This window comes from Paroedura picta, chromosome 5 (genome assembly GCF_049243985.1).
Source record: "Paroedura picta isolate Pp20150507F chromosome 5, Ppicta_v3.0, whole genome shotgun sequence".
NCBI classification, from domain to species: Eukaryota; Metazoa; Chordata; class Lepidosauria; order Squamata; family Gekkonidae; genus Paroedura; species Paroedura picta.
Window position 1 is genome coordinate 109,218,561 of NC_135373.1, and position 22,479 is coordinate 109,241,039.

Below are 22,479 nucleotides of genomic sequence, written 5' to 3' on the forward strand. Positions count from 1 at the left end.
TGTTGCTTCAGTATGTAGCTGGCTGAAAAGAAGCCCGTATCTTGGCCTGGGAGAGTTGGCTTCAGCCATGCATTTGGGGGTGGCTTCCTTCCTTGTAGTTGTCACTGGTGTTCCCACATGGATACAAAGGATCAGCCTGGAGAAAAGGAGGTTGAGAGGGGACATGATAGCCCTCTTTAAGTATTTGAAAGGTTGTCACTTGGAGGAGGGCAGGATGCTGTTTCTGCTGGCTGCAGAGGAGAGGACACGCAGTGATGGGTTTAAACTTCAAGTACAACAATATAGGCTAGATATCGGGAAAAAGTTTTTCACAGTCAGAGTAGTTCAGCAGTGGAATAGGCTGCCTAAGGAGGTGGTGAGCTCCCCCTCACTGGAAGTCTTCAAGCAAAGGTTGGATACACACTTTTCTTGGATGCTTTAGGATGCTTAGGGCTAGTCCTGCGTTGAGCAGGGGGTTGGACTAGATGGCCTGTATGACCCCTTCCAACTCTATGATTCTATGATTCTATGATTCTATGATCAAGTCAATGCACCAGTGGGGACCCCCTGCCACTTGCCAGCATGCCACGGACTGCCTAAGGCAGGGGTAGTCAAACTGCGGCCCTCCAGATGTCTGTGGACTACAATTCCCAGGAGCCCCTGGGAATTGTAGTCCACGGACATCCGGAGGGCCGCAGTTTGACTACCCCTGACCTAAGGAATCCCACCAAGCTCGCTGCAAGGAACCTGGTGAGCTGGACATGTTGCTCCCCCTTTGCTTAGCAGAGGGAAGCACATTGGCTGGTGGCAGAGCCCAACCTTTGCCTGCGTATGTCTCAGGGATGGTGGGAAGTGCCGTCGACTGTCCACTCAGGCCAAGCCTGTTGGGCTTTCAAGGCAAAAAAAAGAACCCAGGTGGTCTCCCATCCAAATGCTAACCCGTTCCCACCCTGCTTAGCTTTTGAGATCTGACAAGTTTGGGCCATCCTGGGCTACCCTGATCAAGCTCAGCAGCTGCAAGGAAAAGGATTTCAGGTCACAGTGCAGGGCAAGGCCCTTGCTTGAGATCCCGGAGGATTGCTAGCTGCACCAATGGTCTCCTTCAGCATGAGAGCCTGGGCAGTCCCCAGAGTAAGAGAGAGTGAACTGGCCCTTTAAAAGGATGAGAGAGGGAGGGAAGGAGGGAGCATGTGTGTGCCTTTCATTGCTAAAGATGACATTCCCCCATTGCTCACTCAGGGTTGTCCCTGCCAGCTGACTGCCTCACTGCCTCCAGCTGTGTTTTTGCTCCTGTGGACCAGAATCTTTAAGCAGTCCTGAAGTAAAAAAAAATAAAAAGCCCGAAAGATTAAGCAACCAGCTAATGTCCAGAATGAAAAAGGGCCTGCAAAAGAGATGGGTGGGGAAGGATTAAAGTTTTATGAACTTGGGCAGATGAAATGCTGATTTTATGCAGATTGTGAGTGGGTGGGCAGGAAGGGATATGTCGGTGTTCGTCTCTTGTGGCCCTTCCTTGCATACCCAGGGAATTGCTGATCGCCACTGAGGGATGGCAGGTGAATTTCCTTCAGGCCAGGCTGGATTCTGGAGATTTTTGGTGGTGGGAACACTTGGACATGGAATTGGGGTCATTGTGGGTGGGCAGGTAGTTGTGAGTTCCTGCACTGTGCAGGGGGTTGGACTAGATGACCCTGGAGGTCCTTTCCAACTCTATGATTCTATGATTCAAGTCTTCACGAGCCCCAAAAGTGCAGCATGCAAGGGAAGCGAGGCAGGGGCCAATTGGCCACTTCTGAAACCTGGGTCTGATTTTGTACCAAAATACCATCAGGAATGCGAACTGGAGAAGCCGATTTCTGTTCTCCTTCCCCCAAATCACGTAGCTATGGTTTGCTAAGCATGAGTGCAATATTTCTGCCATCGCACAGGTGATTTGGGGAGATTGTAGCTTTGCGCAGAGACCAGGGTCTATTTTCCTTGGGGGCGATGCTACACACATGCTGGCTGTCCAGAGTTGCTCTGCTTGGGACGGGCACTGTTTTTCTTGCAGCCGATGGAAAGCTGAAGAGGAAGGAGGCTGGGGAAGGAGGAAAAAGGACAGGAGAGACCCCTCGGTCGCTGCTGCTCTCCCCCCTTCTTTGAAACACCACCCTCTGTGTTTGAGGCAAAGCAAGCAGTGTGACCCTTCATGTGGATTCACGTGGCTTGCTCATAAAACAATCCCCTCTCTTTTGGCTAAGGACATCAGCTCAGCAGCATTAGCAGAGTTTGGAAGGAATTTCGTTTTCACAGTCATTTCTGGAGTCAATTCATTTTTCTTTCCTTTTTTTAAAAAAAGGAGATTTGGTAGATTCAGTTAATTGCCGATTTTCTTTGGGGTGCGATAATGCCACTCCTGGGTTGACGAAGATGGCCGACCTGGTCTGAGCTAAAAGAGACCTTTCTGTGCCTGCTAATTCCCCTGCTATATCCATTGCAGGTAGGAGAAAGGGTTCTCGTTACTGAAAGATGGCAGACGTTGGAGAAGAACTGCAGAGGGGAAGGTTCCTCAGTGCGTCAGCTCAGCACAACGCACATGGGTGTCGGGCTTGTCAGGGTGCTGCCATGTTTCTCCATCTCATTGCTCGTTGGTAAAGTGCTGGCAGAGGCCGCAGAACAGGTGTGGCCCTCCTAGCCGTGCACCACCACTTCCTTTCTAAGACTGTTTCCACATGGGAAACTTCGCTGCCCCAGCTCCCATGTGGGAGCAGAAATCCGGGGCGGACTCGTGCGAGAGCAGGAAGAGGCCCCAGTGCCAACTTCAGCCTGCAGCCCAGTGCAAAGCCTCCAGTGTGGAAACGGTCCAAGCCTCTGATCCTGAGCTTCGTTTTATTCTCCTTGGCCTTCCTGGGCTCCACCCCTTTGTGAACTCAACCTCCTTCCCACCATGCCCCACCTCTAACCCCTTCTACACCTGAAGCCAGGGGCTCGTATCCTGTGTCAGGCTCACCCCTCTGGCTGTTCCAGTCTTGTTTCCTCACAGCTCTACCACTGTATCTCCAGTTCTGGCATGTCTAGACCCATGGTTGATGAGGCAGGACGTGGCATGGTGCCCATTGTTCCCAGCCCAGAAGTTGGGGCATGGCTTCACCTTGTGTGTGCTCATTGGGCCTGGGCTGATATGCAGCAGCTGTTCCCTGCCAGCCCAGAGAGCCTGGTTCATGCGGCTGTCTTGGGGTTGAGGTGGCATCGTCTACAGCTATCCTCCCTCCTTGGGCTATTCTTCTTTCTTCCTTTTTTGGCCTATTCTTCAGTGTAAACTGCACGGAGCTTTTATTCCAATCCCAGGTCAATTCAGTCCCTGCCGTCTACACAGAATGAGATTTCCATTTTGAATGATTGATCCGGAGTGACCCTACCTTTATTGTGCGATATCTTAGAGTGCCTTTAACCCTCAATATTTTAAAAATTGTATTGAGAAAGCAGGCTGTTTTGAATCTGGGCTTTGCTCCATGGTAGAGAACCCCTGATTGGCCAAAGCTGGTCATGTGACAAGCTTGCCTTAAAGGAGAAACCCCTAATTTCTTTCAACTTCCTTTGGTCTTGGATTTTTTCTCCTTCCTCTGCCCTCTTCGATCATCTCCCCCCAACTCCAAGAAAAGAAAGAGGCTCCCTGATTGGCTCCTCTCCCCAACCTTCTGAACTACCCTAACCACGTGCAGAACACGTTCCTGTTTCAATGGGGGGGGGGGGGGAAGAGGAAGGCCCGAGTTCAAATCGATCTGAATTCAACAGGATTGACAATGAAATAAGCAAAGTAAGTGCAGACTCTGCTGAGTCTCTGGGGAAGTCAGGATCCCTGGGTCCTGACAAATGGATCTGTTAGGCAGCCTCCACCAAGAATCCAGTAGTCTTTGCATCAGATATGTCTCCTTGTCCTGGACATCTTATTAGCTTGCAAGGGCACAGATCCCCGGGACCTTTAATCTCGGCAGGAATGGAAGATCAGTGACGATGGCCACTCTCCTCTTCCCTCCTGTGCTGCATATCATCCCTTCGCCAGAACTCTCTTAGATGTCCACGCATGGAACACCCACGGAGTCATGTTATACTTAATCAGACCATTGGCACATCAAAGGCAGTGCTGTCTACTCAGACTGGCAGCAGCTCTCCAGGGTCTCCGGCAGAACTCTTTCATATCCCCTGCTGCCTGGTCCTTTTAACGTGAGATGCTGAGCATTGAACCTGGTCCCTTCTGCACGCCAAACAGAGAATCTTCCTGCCATTGCTAATCTTCCGGTTGAGGATTGGGTTGCCTTCTGGAATGTGGACATCGCATGGGCCCCTGACCTGCTGACTCCCAGGCAACCTCTCTTGCATCTACGGTGGGATTCACTACCTTAAAAGACTTTAAAAGGGGATGTGGCAAATTCATGGAGAGTAGCCCTATTAATGGCTATTAGCCAAGATGGCCAGTGGGATCTCTGTGTTCTGAGTAGCTCTGAAGATCAGTTCTTATAGACTGTCCAGGGTATTTGGCTTGTTCCTGTGGGAAGTCGGATGTTGAAGGCACCCCAGGTGAGATCCAGCAGGACACTGCGGAGCTCTCGGTGTTCCGCAGGGCCTGCAAAATGGAGCACTTCCGCCAGGTCTGTGGTTGCGGCCAGGGTGTGAGAAAGATCTGATTGGGGCTCCCCTGGTGCTATGCAGCATTGGGCCATTTGTCATCAGTGGCCACCTCTTCCTGTTCCCTTATTTGGATATGTGTCTGGGGGGATCGGAGAATTGAGTAATACTGCCATGTTTTTGCCTGTTGGGTTTTATTGTACTTATGTCCCATATTATACTTATGTCCCATAAAACCATAGGGTTTTATTGGGGTTTTAGTGGAGACAATTTGTAAACCACCACGAGCCATTCTTGGGAGTGTTGGGAAATAATTTTTAATAATAATAATAATAAACCTCTGTGAAGCTATTCGAATTAGTGAGGGAAGATATCCGACCAGTTTGGTGTAGTGGTTAGGAGTGCGGGCTTCTAATCTGGCATGCCAGGTCCGATTCTGCGCTCCCCCACATGCAGCCAGCTGGGTGACCTTGGGCTCGCCACAGCACTGATAAAACTGTTCTGACCGAGCAGTGATGTCAGCGCTCTCTCAGCCTCACCCACCCCACAGGGTGTCTGTTGTGGGGAGAGGAATGGGAAGGCGACTGTAAGCCGCTTTGAGCCTCCTTCGGGTAGGGAAAAGCGGCATATAAGAACCAACTCTTCTTCTTCTTCTTCTTCTTCTTATTGCCCACTCTTATGAATAATCATGACCCTTCCATGAGCCGTTTTGTAGATAGGAACTGCTCACATCTGTTGCAACTGAGATATTAGTATTAAAGCAGGCTCCAATCCAGTAGTCTCCTTAACACTGGTGTGTCCCATTTTCTTCAGTTCCTTTGTGGTCCAAGGATGGCTAGGGTGTCCTGAGAGAGAGATGCCTATCAAAAGGACCCTTGGTTATGGAAATGATTTCTCAAAGAAGCTATTCTCAGGATTCTGTACTGGAGGGTGTACTTGGCAAGAAGATATGGCCTTGACCGTGTATTTTCATAGGTTAAGGGTAGAGTCTTGAATAAATTTACTGACTACTGAGTTTGGTGTAATTCTGGTATGTTCAGAGGCACCACAGCCCTGGGATTCACCAGCATATGGTCCCTACTGGGAGGTATTGGTGGAGTCTCCACTATAAGAAAACTACTAGACATCCTTATAGCAGGTGAATCGGAATGTCTGAACATGGAGAGGGTGTAGATAATGTTCCAAAAAGTGAAGAGATTTTTAAAAATTGCATATCCTGAAGAATACATTAAAATAACTCCTATCATTGAGAAAAACCAAACAAAGGAGGAAATAATCAATTAGGCATGAATATTTTAGAACTTAAATAGCAGCATGTCTTGGAAAACCTCAAAGTACTGGGTAGCAGACGGCCGCACATAACTTAATGAGTGTTCGAAGCAGTAATGACGGTCAAGAGAACGCTGTGGAAGGCTGGTATTTTTTTTGTCATTGCTAAAGACTTTTTTTCCTTTTCCTTTTTCTGAACTTGAGTCATATTCACTCACTCACTCACTCACTCACTCACTCCTTTCTCCCCAATGGGGACCCAGGGCAGCTGGCATCTTTCCTCCATTTCATCTGCACAACAACCTTGTGAGGTAGGTTAGGAAGAGAGAGTGTGCCCAGCAAACGTCCATGGCATGAGTGGGGATGTGAGCCCAGATCTCCCAGGCATTGTTCCAGCACACTTAACCATACCACTATCTCTTTCCAAGATGTGTCCATAGACCATTCTGCAAAGAAATAATTTTTTGTACCCCAGCTAAGGATAAGGTAGAATGCAATTGACTAAAAACAGGTCAATGACCGCCCTTAGTGTATGTCAGCTGTTCGACCCAAAGAGAGGCAACTTGGTGTAGTGGTTAAGAGCAGCAGTCTGTAATCTGGAGAACTGGGTTCGATACCTTCATTCCACCACATGCAACCAGTTGGGTAACCTTGGGCCAGTCACAGCTCTCTCAGAGCTCTCTCAGCCTCATCTACTTCACAAGGTGTCTGTTGTGTGGAGAGGAAGGGAAAGATCTTTGTAAGCCACTTTGGGACTCCTTCGGGTAGTGAAAAGCGGGGTACAAAACACCAGCTAATTTTCTGTTCTCTTCAATGGCTCCATTTCCCAAGACAGTGGGTTGTTCAAGTCCCATTAAAAGCAGGGGGCTTGAAATGGAACTCACTTTGAATGACCTCCAAATTTCCCAAAGCCTGATTCTTGTTGAGTTTGAATGTGGCATTTCTTTTGTTGGTATGGAGGAACATTGAATTCTGAACATATAAAGCCAAATTTATGCTTACTTAGGTCACTGGATCATTACAGGACCCTCTACTTACCAACTCCCCATGGTCTCAGGCAGAAAACATTGTCTTTCCCAGCATCATCTCCTGCTCCTGGATATACCAAGGATTGAGAGCCAGTTTGGTGTAGTGGTTAGGAGTGCGGACTTCTAATCTGCATGCCAGGTTCGATTCTGTGCTCCCCCACATGCAACCAGCTGGGTGGCCTCGGGCTCGCCATGGCACTGATAAAACTGTTCTGACTGGGCAGTGATATCAGGGCTCTCCCAGCCTGACCCATCCCACAGGGTGTCTGTTGTGGGGAGAGGAATGGGAAGGCGACTGTAAGCCGCTTTGAGCCTCCTTCGGGTAGGGAAAAGTGGCATATAAGAACCAACTCTTCTTCTTCTTCTTCTTCTTCTTCTTCTTCTTCTTCTTCTTCTTCTTCTTCTTCTTCTTCTTCTTCTTCTTCTGAACTAGGGACCTTCTGTATACAAAGCGCATGCCCTGCTACTAACCCTGGACTCTACCTAAGATCCTGGACTCTACCTATAGTTAGAAGCAGTACAGACCACTTGCCTGTTTACCACTTCAATGAGAACTAGACCCAAGATCCTCTAAAACTTTATAAAGCTGAAAAAGCATATTGTATTAATGCTGGTAGACTGTGTTGTTGAGTGATTGATCTGCCACAGAGCAGTCTTTTACCTTTAATCAATGTCTTATAGGCTTCCTATACATTTTCCAAAAAACCTATGTCCAGTTTTAAGACCAGTTTATATGATTGGTGTCTTAGTTATGTTTGACTTTCAGTAGACTCACATAGCAATGGCCTCTTTCTGGACCACACCTCTTCAGGTTGCAGAATTGTGCATTTGAAAGCCCCCCCCATGCCAAAACTTTATTGACTTGCACATAGAAAGATAGAATGTCATGGGGATGAAAAAGCTGTAGAGGTAGCTTTCTCCATGCAAGGAGTTTTTTTTTTTTACTTGTGGGCAAGCATCCAAACATGTGAGCACCCTATCTTGAACTTGTACAAAAAACTTTTGATGTGGCTGATTGCATAAACTGGTTCTTAAAACACTCTCTGTGCGTGGATCCCAGCCTTGCTCCCATGATCTTTTTTAAAATCCTTTGCAGAAAACAAAACTCTCAAGAAAAACCTTAAGAGTTCTGCTTGGAATGTTCTTTATCTGGTTATTGAATGTCCTCTTTCCTGACCTTTCTCCACTTCCTGTCGTGTTTGCTCACTCATTCATATTGGGGTTTCATATTGCTGAGGCTTCTTCTTTTTTAATTTAATGCATTATGAAGAGCTGACCTCTCTGCAGGTTCCTTCTGGGACAATCATTACTGTGCGCAACTTGTGCTTGTGTGCAGAAGGATTGCGCTGAAGGAGCCAGATCTTGACAGACTGTTCCCATCTCTCAAATAAGGGAAATCAAATATGCTGCTAACATGTGCACATTCTTGTTGGAATCCTTTTTATTGACAGTCCCGCATTAACCGTATAAGCAATGCTGGGTGGTATTTTTGAGAGTGAGCCCCCTCTGCTTTCTTCATCAGGTGATGAAAATAGCTGAATTTGCAAACTATAGACAATGGAAGCAGATGCCGGAAAAATTACACGAGGGATTTCAAATGTTTGTTCAGACATCATGTTGGAAGTACACTTGAGTATTTCAACAACCTTGGAAGGAATGTTTATCTAACTAATTATTCCTGCTGCGTATGAATTTGATTTCTGCTAAACAGGAGAGCTAGTCAGCAATGAACTGCTCTGTGCTAATCATCACAATGCAATCTCCCTTCCCTGGGGCTATCTTCCCCCCACTGTGGGTGGGGGAATGCAGAAATGTACAGAAGAAGTTGGTTCACTGGTTATTTGGACCATATCTGAGTGGAGTTGGGTGAAGTTGAGCAGCTTGTCTTTCTTCTCCAATCTTACTCTGTGTAACCCTTGTAGCCTTAAGTGGGTTGGGTTAGTGGTCATGGTGTTATGGATGTCCCATTAAAAACCAGCACGGTGCTTAAACCAAGAGCTTTTCTTTGACCGTGAGAAGAACAAGGGGTATAGAACATGGAGTTGCCCTCTTGGAATCACCCCCTTCTCCTGTCCAGCTGGCCAAGCTGCCAACCCCAGCCTGTGTTGCAACCACCACCCTCTAGAGGGCAGTGTTTCCAGCCCAGGACCCGCCCAACAGGAAAAATCAGGTCATAAAACATTCTAATAGAATCATAGAATCATAGAGTTGGAAGGGGCCATACAAGCCATCTAGTCCAACCCCCTGCTCAATGCAGGATCAGCCCTAAGCATCCTAAAGCATCCAAGAATAATAATAATAAAATATCTTTTAAAAGGCTCATGGCAGTATGACACCCAGGGCTGAGCAGATGCCCAAAGACCCTGTTCACCATGATTTTACAATATTCTGTTTACTGATAGATCGCTGTCACCATATTTATATACATTCACAGACCCAATTTTGAGGAGATCCTTTATGCTGGCCTGGATGAATTTATTACCAACAGCATGGTCAAGAGGTAGATGTAGCCATGCTCCTTACAATGAACGACTCTGGTCTTGTCAAGCTAATTCAGTGAGTTGAAAACTCCTGTTCTGCTCTGTTGCTCTAAACACCCTTATGCCGTTACTGAAGCCAAGATCTTGGTACTTTGATGATAACCCACTACCTGCTGGATGGTAAAGATTCTCTAAGTTCAGCCGTTGTCGCTCATTTTATATGTAAAGCTTTTTACTCTTAAAATATGGATTAATTATATTTGCTTTGCTGGGAACTACTTCCTTTAAATTGTTTTTATGATGCCATTAAAGGTACTTTGAAATTTGAGTTTTACATGTGACTGACAAAATGATAGAGGACAGCTATGTCTATGTTTATAGAATACGGTTATATGCCTCTGGAGACCGGATGCTGGGAGACAAGAGGAAAAGTTGGATTTTTATTCTCTGCTTTTCACTACCCAAAGGAGTCTCAAAGTGGCTTACGATCGTATTTTCTTTCTCATCCCCACCACAGGTGATTTGGGAGGCAGGTGGGGCTGAGATAGCTCTGAGAGAACTGACTGGGTCAAGGTCACCCAGCTGGTTGCATGTGGAGGAGTGGGGAATCAAACCTGGTTCTCCAGATTAGAGCCTGCCACTTTAGAGCCAGTTTGGTGTAGTGTTTACGAGTGCAGACTTCTAATCTGGCATGCCGGGTTTGATTCTGCACCCCCCCCCCACATGCAGCCAGCTGGGTGACCTTGGGCTCACCATGGCACTGATAAAGCTGTTCTGACCGAGCAGTGATATCAGGGCTCTCTCAGCCTCACCCACCCCACAGGGTGTCTGTTGTGGGGAGAGGAATGGGAAGGCGACTGTAAGCCGCTTTGAGCCTCCTTCGGGTAGGGAAAAGCGGCATATAAGAACCAACTCTTCTTCTTCTTCTTCTTCTTCTTCTTCTTCTTCTTCTTCTTCTTCTTCTTCTTCTTCTTCTTCTTCTTCTTCTTCTTCTTCTTCTTCTTCTTCTATACCACACTGAGTCTTGAAGGACAGAAACTCTTGCTTTCTTGCTCTCATTGGCCCATTATGCACGGAGGGGGAGGTCCGCATTCGGGGTGGAATGGCGTCACCTAAAATAACCGATAACGCACAGCGCTGGCTGCAACCGGCCGCAGATTCGGTGCATGCCACTGAAAAAGCCGCATTAGCGAAACACAGAAGTGGAGCTTCCGGGCGACCGGGGCTCAACCAGAAGCGGTGCCAGGGTCGCCGCGTGCATAACCAGTTATTCTGGGTTTTGCCGCCGTTGCGTCCCGTCCCGTGTGTAAGCGGTTTGCTTCGCGTCTTCCCCCTCCGCATTTTCCATGTGACCCGAAATTGCCGTTTCGGTGGCCGTTCATAATAGGCCATTGTGAGACTTCTAGAAGCATCTGACTGACCACATTTGGAAATGGAATAACATTGACTTTTGGTCTGGATTGGTTGGCCTCTTCTTCTGTTATCCTACCAGGAGTATGTTTGGACATTGTTGTGCCCATACCAATGATGAATCTACCCCTTGGTGATTGTCTCATCCTAGTCACCTTTTTCATCTTGCCAAATGACAAGGAGACTTTTGATGCACGTACCAACATGAAGCAAATGGCTGTCTGAATGGACTTTTCCATGTTATCGACATTATTTCTTTTAGAGTATAAATTAGGACTGTTTTTAATTCAAAGCTTAAAAAAAATGCTTATACCTATTCTGCTGCTGCTCAACCTTTTAGGTTCCTAACATGTGCACACAGATTGGATTACTTTGTTCCCTCTTTTGATGTTTCATGATTTTTAATGCAACATATCTTGACCAGCTTGGTGTAGTGGCTAGGAGTGCAGACTTCTAATCTGGTGAGCCAGGTTTGATTCCTGTAGCCAGCTGGGTGATCTTGGGCTCACCACAGTAATGATAAAGCTGTTCTGACCAAGCAGTAATATCAGGGCTCTCTCAGCCTCACCCACCTCACAGGGTGTCTGTTGTGGGAAGAGAAAAGGGAAGGCTATTAAGAGAAAAGCGGCATATAAGAACCAACTCTTTTACTAAACTTACACCACTGTACTTGTATTACATTATAAGGCAAGAACTCAGCTTCTCTGCTGAGCTCATGCTCTCCCTCTCCCTCTCACACTCACCATGAATGCATCCTGGTTTGGGAAGCCTCAGTATATGTAATTCTGAACAGTAGTAGTAGTTGTTGTTGTTAGGTGCGAAGTCATGCCCAACCCATCACGACCCCATGGACAATGATCCTCCAGGCCCTCCTGTCCTCTACCATTCCTCAAAGTCCATTAAGCTCACAGTGACTGCTTCAGTGACTCCATCCAGCCACCTCATTCTCTGTCGTCCCATTCTTCTTTTGCCCTCGATCGCTCCCAGCATTAGGCTCTTCTCCAGGGAGTCCTTCCTTCTCATGAGGTGGCCAAAGTATTTGAGTTTCATCTTCAGGATCTGGCCTTCTAAGGAGCAGGCAGGGCTGATCTCCTCTAGGACTGACCAGTTTGTTTGCCTTGCAGTCCAAGAGACTCGCAAGAGTCTTCTCTAGCACCAGAGTTCCCAACAGTAGATACTTGAGTCCAAAGATGGTGGCTACGAACAAACAAGAAAACAAACTCATTTGCATGCAGCTGTTGCAATGGTCCTAAGGGTCCTAAACCAGAAATCCCACTCTGTATAGGATGGAAAGATGAAGGGGGAGAAAGAGGTGTGTGTGCCTGAGCATGGGGAATAAGCCCTACCTGTGCCTGTCATAGGTAAAGAATGGTCTGTCAGGTTGTCTGAATATGGCAGCTGAGAGTTTTCCTCCGATGTCTGAATCCTCATAGCTGACAGAAAATGTGTTGATTGACCGGGCTGTAAGCCTGCAGGCAGGACTGGTCCTTTTAAACTTTAACAATAGTCCCGCACCCATTGTCTGAGGGACTTTATAAATAATAAATTTTCCCATTATTAGTCTGGTTAGGAGAGGAGCCCTTATGTCAAGTGAGTGGGAGGAAGTTTTTCGCCTCACAATTCCCTGATACGCTTTGACACAGCGGGAGAGGGAAAGGGGTGGATGAGACTTATCGTAAGTGACAGAAGTCACTGCTTTTGCCATCTGTGAGGTAAAAGGATTGCTTTCCAGGATTAAAAAACAAAACACCCCCCCCCCCCAACCACACCCCGATTCCTAGTAGGTTCTTGGCACAGGCCTTCTGGATTAGGAAAGATTTCCGGCCTCAGTGGCAGACTTGAAATCCATTTAAATAAACAAAGGCCTCGCGCTTTAATCGGTTTTAGTAAGTAGGTTAAACAAGTCCAAATTTAATCACAGATTAAAAGTTGACCCTCCCCCCCCCATTAACCGAGGGAATGACTGCAAGCCAATTGCTTGTGAGGAGACGGTGGTTTCATCCGTTGTCTCTTTCCTGATCAGGCCTGTTAATGACCGGTTGTCCTGAGACTACAGAAGAGAAGGGAAGGGTGCTCTGACCTCGGTTATTGCTCAGAGGGTCAAGAGCCACTGAGAGATGGCATCACACCCCCTTGGGTGACCCCATGGCAAAGGGGAGACTGCTAAGACTGGCCTCACCCCCCAGCCAGAGAACTGCTGCTCGAAGAAGAGTAGGGTTTTATATCCCTGTTTTTCACTACCCAAAGGTGTCTCAAAGTCTCCTCACAACAGGCACCCTGTGAGGTAGGTGGGGCTGAAAGAGTTCTGATAAAACTGCTGTGTGGACTGTGACTGGCTCAAGATCACCCAGCTGGCTGCAGGTGGAGAAGCAGGGAATCAAATCTGGCAATCCAGATTAGAAGCTGCCACTCTTAATCACTACACCAAGCTTGCTGCCCCCTTCCCTGTTTGAAACAGGTATGCTAATTTCCAGATTAGGATTGAAGATCTTCGAGAATTATTGCTGATCTACAGAGATAATTTCCTCTGGAGAAAATGGCTGCTTTGGAGGGTGGACTCTACTGAGACCCATCCCCATTGCAAAGCTTGTCCTCTCTTATAGGGTTACAGGCACAACCTGGCAACCAGTAGGAGACTGAGGAATAGGGATCTGCGGCAGGAGCTGTTTGAGATGGCATGACATCACTTCCTGGGAAATGTGGAAGTTATGTCACACATCTCTAGGAAGATTGACGTCACTTCCAGATTTCCCCTAGAAATGATGGTATGCCATTGCCCTGATGGCCTTTAAAAAACATTGATTCTCATTGCCACTCTGAGTAGCAACAGGAAATGGAAGGCTGGGGTGGGGGGTGACCAACCTACACTGGGGTCTTGGCAGCCGTCGTTCACAATCAGAATGAATCAGAATCACACAGAGCTGGAATTGACCACAAAAGGCCATCTAGTCGACTCGAGGACTTAATAATCACATATTCTTGACAAGTGCTCACCTATTCTCCTTCTAAAAACTTCCAACAAAGGAGGCTTCCCCTGAGGCAGCATATTCCATCTACAAACAGCCCTAATTGTCAGAAAATGTTTTCTAATAATATTTAAATGGAACCTCCTTTCCCGTCATTTGAACCCATGGCTCCTAGTCCTTGGCCCATTCCGCACACATAGGATAATGCACTTTCAATGTGCTTTGGCAGCTGGATTTTCCTGTGCAGAACAGAAAAATCTACTTCTAAAGTGCATTGAAAGTGCATTATCTATTGTGTGCTGCAGTATTTCCCTGGCTCTTTTCCTGAATCCTCAGAAATTTCCCAGCTCTGGTCTGAAAAAACACTGCCCTACCTATTGAGTCTGTAGGAAGAAAAGGAAACGCACTCCAATTTCTTTTCACTAGCCAGGTGACTCGGGATCCCTTTCCGAGGAGTAAAAGCAGCAGCAGATAGTTGGGACTCGACTTTGTTAGATCGTTTCCCGTCTCTGTCTTGTTCCTCCATTTCCTCTTCCCTTTGCCTCTAGTTTGTAAACGGGAGGATGGGGGCATTGATCTGTATATTGATCCAAACTGCTTGAGGAGACAATTTTCTGAGAAACAGGCTTTAAATATCACAAATTAATACATCTCTTTGGAACTTAGGCTGAGAGCCAGTGTGGTGTAGAGGTCAAAGTGCAAGGCAGGCAATTTTGTGTTGCTTCCGATGGTGGGCAGGATGGATCCCGGATGGCTGCTCAGATGTTCTTATGAGCCACTGCTTTCTCAGTGGTAATGAACAGCCACACACCTGGGTCAACAGGACTGGAAGTTCAGTGGCAGGGCCAATGTTTTTCAGACACAAAGCCCTATTTCTGATCCTGGGCATCGCCCTTTGGGGAAGATCTCATAGGAATGTTTTGAAAGACCCCTGGTGGCCTGCTGCTGGAGAAGGCCATCCAGAGTTAAGCTGGACCAGTGCTTCGATTCTGCACAAGGCAGACCACTTCCGCACCTCCGTTCTGGTGCTCTTGTGCCACACTGCAAACAGCTCATGAAGTGGCCAGACTCCCTTAAAATGCAGACTCGTTCCAACAAGCTGCTGGATCATTTGTGCATCTTTACCAGTAATCGATGTCTCAGTGATTCTTTATTGATCGTTTCACTTCTGTCGCCAAACAAACAGGGAATAAAGACTTTCCAGCTTTTTAAACCTCATGGCCCATGAAAATAGACATACAAGGAACTGGAACAATAGCCAACTAACAACGACTGTCTCCCCCCTTCCGATCTGTAGCCTGCCCTGGGGACTGTTAACAGAGAGGCTCAAACTGTGTTTTGTAGTTGTCCTCTATGCCTCTTTGGTGGAGGGCCTCTTTGCCTGGCTGTGAAAAAGAAATTGCGAGCACAATTCCCTGCTTGGGAGACTTCAGAGCTGGAATATGTATTTATTTATCCTTCCCACCAGCTGCTCCGTTTAGCCAGCTGTGTTCATCTGGTGCAGCCTCATTCGTATCCCTCATGTTAAAATTTTACTCTTGGTTGAAGGTGTAATGAGATGGTACCATCAGGCGGCTGCTTCTAGAGGTATATCAGGTTCTGGTAGTGGAGGCAGTAGGGGTCTGATATTAGGGTTCAAGAAGGCAAGCTCAAAGATAGTGGGCTGGATCCCATGATTGACCAACAGAGTTGCTGCTGTCCTCTCATCTTCTTGTCCCCTCCCAGCAGTCATTTCCAACAGGGTTTCCAATTCCTGGGGAGGGGGGGACGGAGTGGAGTACTCCCAGAACTACGAGTGATGTCCAGATTGCATTAATCATTTCTCCTGGATTTCGCAACTTTGGATGCTGGAGTTCATGGAATTATATAATGGTTGAACTCCCTCCGCACCCAAATTCTTCCTTTCCCAAGCACCGCTCCCAAATTTCCAGGAATTTTGAGCTGACCACTCTAATTACAATTCTCGGAACGTCCACAAGACCTGCCCAGCGTCATAGGGAATGTATTAGAACAACAAAACCAGGCCTCCCTTCTTCCCCCCCGCAACCACCACCACTTAATTGTAATACTGACAAGCCAGAACATATCACAATTGAAGCTGAGTAGTGGCAATTACCACAACTTTAAAACATTTTATATTACTATGGTTTAAATTACATTGCTCTGGTTTTATTGTTTTATTATTATGTATTGACTGTGGAAATTGGATTTTTTTTTGTTCAATGTCCCAAGAGAGTGACCCTGAGAAGGGGTGGTGTATAAATCAAACAACAAACAAACAAACAAATAGCCATGTGGAATGGAAGATTGTAGGCTGATCTTCCATTGAGCAGGAGGTTGGATTAGATAGCCTTGATGGCCCCTTCCAGCTCTATGATTCTATGATTCTATGACTTCACTGGGAAGGTCTCTTGCATGAGCAGAGCTCTGCTGAGAGAAGAAGGAGAAGGGAACAATTGCATCCCTTCCCTCCCCCCTCTGCAGCCTCCTGACCCTGGAAATAAAATTCTTGTGTTGGATCCAATTTAATATCCAGGAGCAAAATTGTAAAGAAAGCTGCAAAATTGTAAAGAAAGCTCCCTGTATTTCCAGGACAGATCTGTCAACATTCTGTCATTGGACTTTTCTGCTGTAAATGAAAACAACTGTAACTTTCTGAGTGATACAAACCCTCAACCAAAAATTTCATAAAATCGTAGCCAGAATGAAGTTATAGTTACAGTGACCACAATATGCAATTTATTGATCAGGAAGTCTTCAAGTACTCAATCGAACGGAAGTTTCCAAACCAGATTGGACCATAGTATGTGTTGGGCTTTCGTTGTTTGGAAGAATTACCTGTCCTAGCAAAAGCAGAACCCACATGCTGTAAGTTCTCAGCAGAGGAGTCCTTGGGGTTTCTTGGAAGCCACTGGCAGGTATCCTCAAAGTCAGAAGTGGCTTGCTCGGTGGGCATGTGGTTGGAGTCAGGGTCATAGGGTCACAGGGTCATAGGATCACAGGGAGCTGAAGGGGACCTTAGAGGGCCATCCAGAGGAGGATCCTTCTTGGTGGTCAACTGGCACCTTCAACCCACCTTTTGTACTCTGAAGAAGACATTAGAAAAGATAGGTCTTGTCAGGGTCGAACAGCTCCTTCAGGGGTGGACTAGCCCCTCAAATTACTAGGAACCTCCATCAGCCTAAGGTAGGATACCATTCATTGTCCATTCATCTGGTCTTGCCCTGAGAAATATATGGACATTCTCATACTTTATGGGAACCCAGCTAACTGGCATTGAACTATGAGAATCCACAACCAGCCAAAGTTCTCACAAGAGAAATCACAAGACGTCACTGCAGAATTTCTAAACAAGCTGAAGCTTGACATTTTTGTTCATATTTAAATCATTATCAAGTGAGTTGAAATAATATGTTTCTAAATATCAAAGCCAGCATGAAGAACAACATTTGAATTAATTGTCTATGAACAGCTTGATGAAAAGGAGAGATGCTAGGTGGGTGACAAAGACAGAAACTTCACTGAAGACACCCAAGGCATTGCATCTATACAAGTCATTTCAAGGATCTTAAGTGTTGATTTGAATAGCCCTGGCTAGCCTGATCTTATCAGTACTCAAAAGCTAAGCAGGCTCAGTATTGGTTAGATTTTGGATGGGAGACCACCAGGGTTGCTGTGTTGATGTAGGCAATGGCAAGCCACCTCTGAAGTCTCTTGCACTGAAAGCCATATGGAGTGACTTGATAGCACTTCCGCATATATCTATATCAATTCAAGTACAAGTAAATGGGGAAATTGGGGAGGGGGAGCAGGGAAAGCTGGCCAGATGTAGGGCTGGAGGGGCAGCAGTCCCCGGAAGGCGTGGGGCCTTGTGATTATGGTTCTGAATGTGTACGATTTACACACAGAAGTTCACACTGTGTTGGGATTAATAATATAAAATAATAATACACTTTTTCTTCCTTGACCCTCCCACAAGGCTCAGGACAGTTAACATCAGTCATAAAACATTAACCCTCCTGCTGCTCGAGAAATATTGCCTCTCAAGTAGCTACATCAGTGTTAATATTGTTATTGGAGGGTATCCTTATGTGGGAAAGGCCTCTTCCCATGGTGTTCTGATGGATTATAGTTCTTCCTGGTTCTTCTAGAGTTCTTCTGGGGATGCGGGCCCAAACACCCCCATTCCTTGCCAAAGGCAGAATCACAGAATCATAGAGTTGGAAGGGGCCATACAGGCCATCTAGTCCAACCCCCTGCTCAACGCAGGATCAGCCCAAAGCATCCTTAAGCATCCAAGAAAAGTGTGTATCCAACCTTTGCTTGAAGACTGCCAGTGAGGGGGAGCTCACCACCTCCTTAGGCAGCCTATTCCACTGCTGAACTACTCTGACTGTGAAATTTTTCCCCTGATATCTAGCCTATATCGTTGTAAAGGTAAAATGTAAAGGTATCCCCTGTGCAAGCACCGGGTCATGTCTGACCCTTGGGGTGACGCCCTCTAGCGTTTTCATGGCAGACTCAATTTCCCCCCTGATATCTAGCCTATATCATTGTACTTGTAGTTTAAACCCATTACTGCGCATCCTTTCCTCTGCAGGCTTAGAGTTTCTTGGTAGGCACTGGGAGATTTCATATTTTTCTGCAAACTTAAGGCCTTTTTACTTTTGTTGGTAATCTCTAAAGGTGTTGTGGTATTTTACTTGTTTGGTAAATAATACATTGAGTTTGTAGAAAGATCTGTCTTGTCCATTCATAGCTTCAGTCACTGGATTTCCATATCCAGAGATTTGGTGACTTGGCTATTAGAATATGAGGTCGTCAAATTTTCATCTTGTACATGAAGAAATGCATGTACAGGATTTGGGCTGTAGGCTCAAATAAATTCAATTTAAATAGTTTAAACTGTGTTATTGCAAAATCATTAGCAACAAGATCATCTTAACAATGTATCTGTGAAAAGTATTGTATACCTAAACGGATAGTGAATTTGACAGTGTTTTATCTCACCATTTCTTGCTAAAGACTGGAAATCAGATAAATGTGTCTTTAAAACCTAGCTGTTGGCAAAATATGAGCACTTGATAGTCATGAGCAATAGTCTTTCCATTTTTCATTGGTCCACTTTGGTTTCTTGGGGTGTCATTGGTCCCAAAATCCCATTGATTTCAAAGGAGAGGGTTCAGGATGGTTGCCATGTTGGGCAAATGGCTACATGCTACTGCTGATTCTTCACACTTTCGCTCCCTTATATATTTGGGAAACAGTCTTCTGGGAGGAGACTGTTCAGGGCCCTTTCCATCCAGGTCCACCCTGATTGGCCCTCCCCCTCCCTCCTTGCCTGCTAGAAGCCTTGTGGCTGCGGCCTCCATTGTTGCCCATAAGGAGAGAGGCAGCGACAGGGCTTTGCGGCCCACAGGTATGCTCCTGTTGGGAGGGAGCCGGGGGGGGGGGGAGAGTTTGCAGGCTGCAAAGCTCTGTCACTGCCGGCAGGAGGGGACTTTCCATTCCATGTATCCCACTTTGCGGGCCAAAGGAAGCTGCGGCCAACCTCTCACGCCCTCCTGTCTGCCGCCCCTTTTAAAGCCCATTTTTAAAATGGGCTTTGATACTAGTGCTTTTTTTTTAAACGAACCAGATAATTGCCCTCTTTCCCCCCTGCAAACCCTGATTTGTGTCCTGCAGTCCAGAGGAGAGCTCCCACTGGAAGGGTCTCGGATAACGTAAGGCTGAATTCCAGCCACAGAAGCATTTTACTGGTGCTGGAGCACATATTTTGCAGGCAGAAAGTCCCAGATTAAATGCTTGACATTACTGATTAAAGGCTATCAAGGGACAGAAACTGGGAAAGGCCTTTGATTGCCTGATGCTCTGGAGAGCAACTACACATGATTTGCATGTAGATGACCCCTGACAGCTCCAGTGAAAGGCTCTCAGGTAACAGGTGCTGGGGAAAAACCTTAGTGAGCCACTGTCGTCCAAGGAGGCAACACAAGAAGGAGCATAACCACAGCTGGTTTGGTATACAGCAGGACAGAGCCAGTGTGGTGCAGTGGTTAGAGGATATCAGAGAACCAAATTAAAACCACCCCTCTGCCATAGAAGTTTGTGATGTGACTTTGGGCTGGTCACACACTTTCAGACTAACCTACCTCACAGGGTTGTTGTGAGGACAGAGGAGAAGCGAACAATGCAAACCACTTTGTGTCCCCATTGGGGAGAAAAGCATGCTATCAATGAAGGAAGGAAGCAAATAAATTGATGCGTATTGTCCATTGTGCATGCCAGTATTCATGCCTCCACTCCTAAGGGTGCAGCATGCACCACCGGTCAGAGCTGTTCCCCACTCTTCTTTTGGGGAAGGATGCTACCTCTTTGTGCTCAGAGCACAGTTGATTTCACCCAGCAGACTGTTCAGTCAGAATCCAATGGATTTCCCAAATCAAAATGGAAACGAAAGAACATGTGTTAGTCTATTACAGAGATCCCCAAGATGGTGCCATGACACCTCTCTTCATTCCTGACAAGTGTTTGTAGGAATTGGATGTGGCCAGGCGTGGCTTTTGCTCAGCAAGCCTTATGTCTGGCCATTGAGATTTGATTTGCTGTGCAGATTTTAAAAAAACGTTGCTTTGGCAGCAGATACCACCATAGCACAATGGCCTTCACAGTATAACTGAAGGTAAGCAACAGCAGCCATTTTGTCTTGCCTCCACCTTCTGTGGCAGCCATTTTGTTGCAGCCATTATGTGACTGTGCCCACCATGCTGTTTCAGAGTTCCGATTCTGCATCCCCAAACCCTGCCGGGAGCCTGAGTGCCATCTCTCAAGGATGGTAGCTAAGTTTGTAAGCATGGACTCCTTGACTCCTTCACTTCCTCAGAAAGAAAAACGTGCCCCAGGTTTTTAGCCCCGATTTCAGGGAAAGATTTCAGGAGCACCCCAGCTTAAGTAGTCACCCTGTCACCATGACACAGAAGTCCTCATGAGTTTTTTTCATATAGATCCATTCCAAACTTTGAAGGTTGTTACCCATATAATTATTTCATTGGACAGAGAGTGAGAGCTGGGGCATTTTTTAAAAAAAGACCACTGTAGTTTTCCTTTTAAGTGCAGCTCTTCGTTGGGGAACTTTTCATTCCGGGTGTGCATTTGGTGCCCAGATGGCAAAGGCACACGCCGGAGCCCATCACGCTGTCAGGGCAGACGGGTACTTATGTAAATATTTTGCTTTCTCCCCTATAATATTTGACTTTGTCTAATCTAATTGCTGTCAGAGGCAGAACGTCTAGGAGAGCCCGCAGAAAGCAAAACAATGAACACCTCCAGTAACTTTGGAAGATGCTCGCCCGCCTCTGTCGTAACTAGCAATTTGGTTGCATAATGCTTGACTCACCCTCTGATCCTGTGGCATATCGCTGCAGTTCATGCCAGATGTAATTTCACGACCGAAGGTAGCTTGAAAGCTCCTTTTATGAAGGTAAGTGGTAGGAGAGATCTAAACCGGAGGATACCAAACAGCATCAGGTTGTAGGTCTGGCTGCAGATGGCAAAGGGGTTGGTTGTCTCGTCCAACCAAAAAGCACTTAATCAAAGAGATGGACAGATTTTTGACTTAACCCACCCCTCCGATTTTTATTCCAACCTAAAAGGGAGCCTAGAAATACCCCAAGTCTCTCTCTGTGAAACCAGCAATGTAAATCACTTTTCACTGTTGAGAAAGGCTGGCTTATATTGTCGCTCCCAATAAAATATGAAAAACCCCTTGCAACATCCATGCTTTTGAAAGCAAGGGAAACGGATGTGTGTCGCATCATTTTGTGACCACATTTACAAAAATGGTTTCTCGTACCTCTGGATGCTTACCCCGATTTCACTGAAATCTGTTCCTGTGCAACTAACTCTGTTTCTGCAATGTCTTCTTGCCTTTCCCAGGAGCCATTGACCAGTGTTCATACATCAAGTACCACTACTCCTCAGCAACCATTCCCAAGAACCTCACCTACAATCTCACCAAGACCATCCGGCAGGATGAGTGGCACGCCCTACGTAAGTCTCTCCTTTCTTTCCATATTTCTTTGTGTTGGGCAGCCAACCAGCATTCTTTGGGTTCTGCGAAGGGATGGAAGAGAATCAGAAATCGTATGTGATGTCAGTATTACTCTTCTCTGTAAATATCTGGCTCATGCCAGGAACATGGCACTGGTCCACGTTGGTGACAAGCACAGGGATGCTGGGGATGCTGCCGAATTAGATCTGGAAAAGACAAACCAAACGGATACCGTGATGGTGAATTCAGTCGCCACCGCTTTGGCATGCTAATAGTTTTGTTTGCGATGTGAGTGCCAGTGTGCAATTTCCTGCTGATCTTGGAGCCCTGGGAGCCAAAGGCAACCTTCTAGATGATTCGGAAGGCATATGTAATTTGTTGAGGCTGACATAGATTGATGTCCCCCCCTCCCCCCGCCTCAGTGCTTTCTGGCATGTTAAGATGGTCTTTTAAGTATGTCGGCAAGAACGCAGATGATGTATGAATGGTCAGCAGAACTCTGCGGCCAAATATGCAGTCCTGGCTTTCCCTCCCTTGACTTTCAGAGATGGGCTGAGAAGTGCTTGGCTTTCTCTTGGAATTATGCTTTGGCGTGGGTGGTCATATTTATGTTGGCTCATCAATTTCCCCTTGGACTATTGCACCTCCTAGACCTCTCCAACCAGTGCTTATTCAGCCAGAGTCCTTTCCTC

General features: G+C 46.5%; 1 protein-coding gene across 1 annotated transcript in view; it reads left to right on the forward strand.

Moving 5' to 3' along the window:
* TMEM178B (transmembrane protein 178B) overlaps positions 1-22,479 on the forward strand; it is a 304,193-nt gene that overhangs the window by 53,432 nt on the left and 228,282 nt on the right. Inside the window, exon 2 of the mRNA XM_077339863.1 lies at positions 21,673-21,786. Coding sequence (XP_077195978.1) covers positions 21,673-21,786 — 114 coding nt within the window. The remainder of the gene's footprint in view (positions 1-21,672; positions 21,787-22,479) is intronic.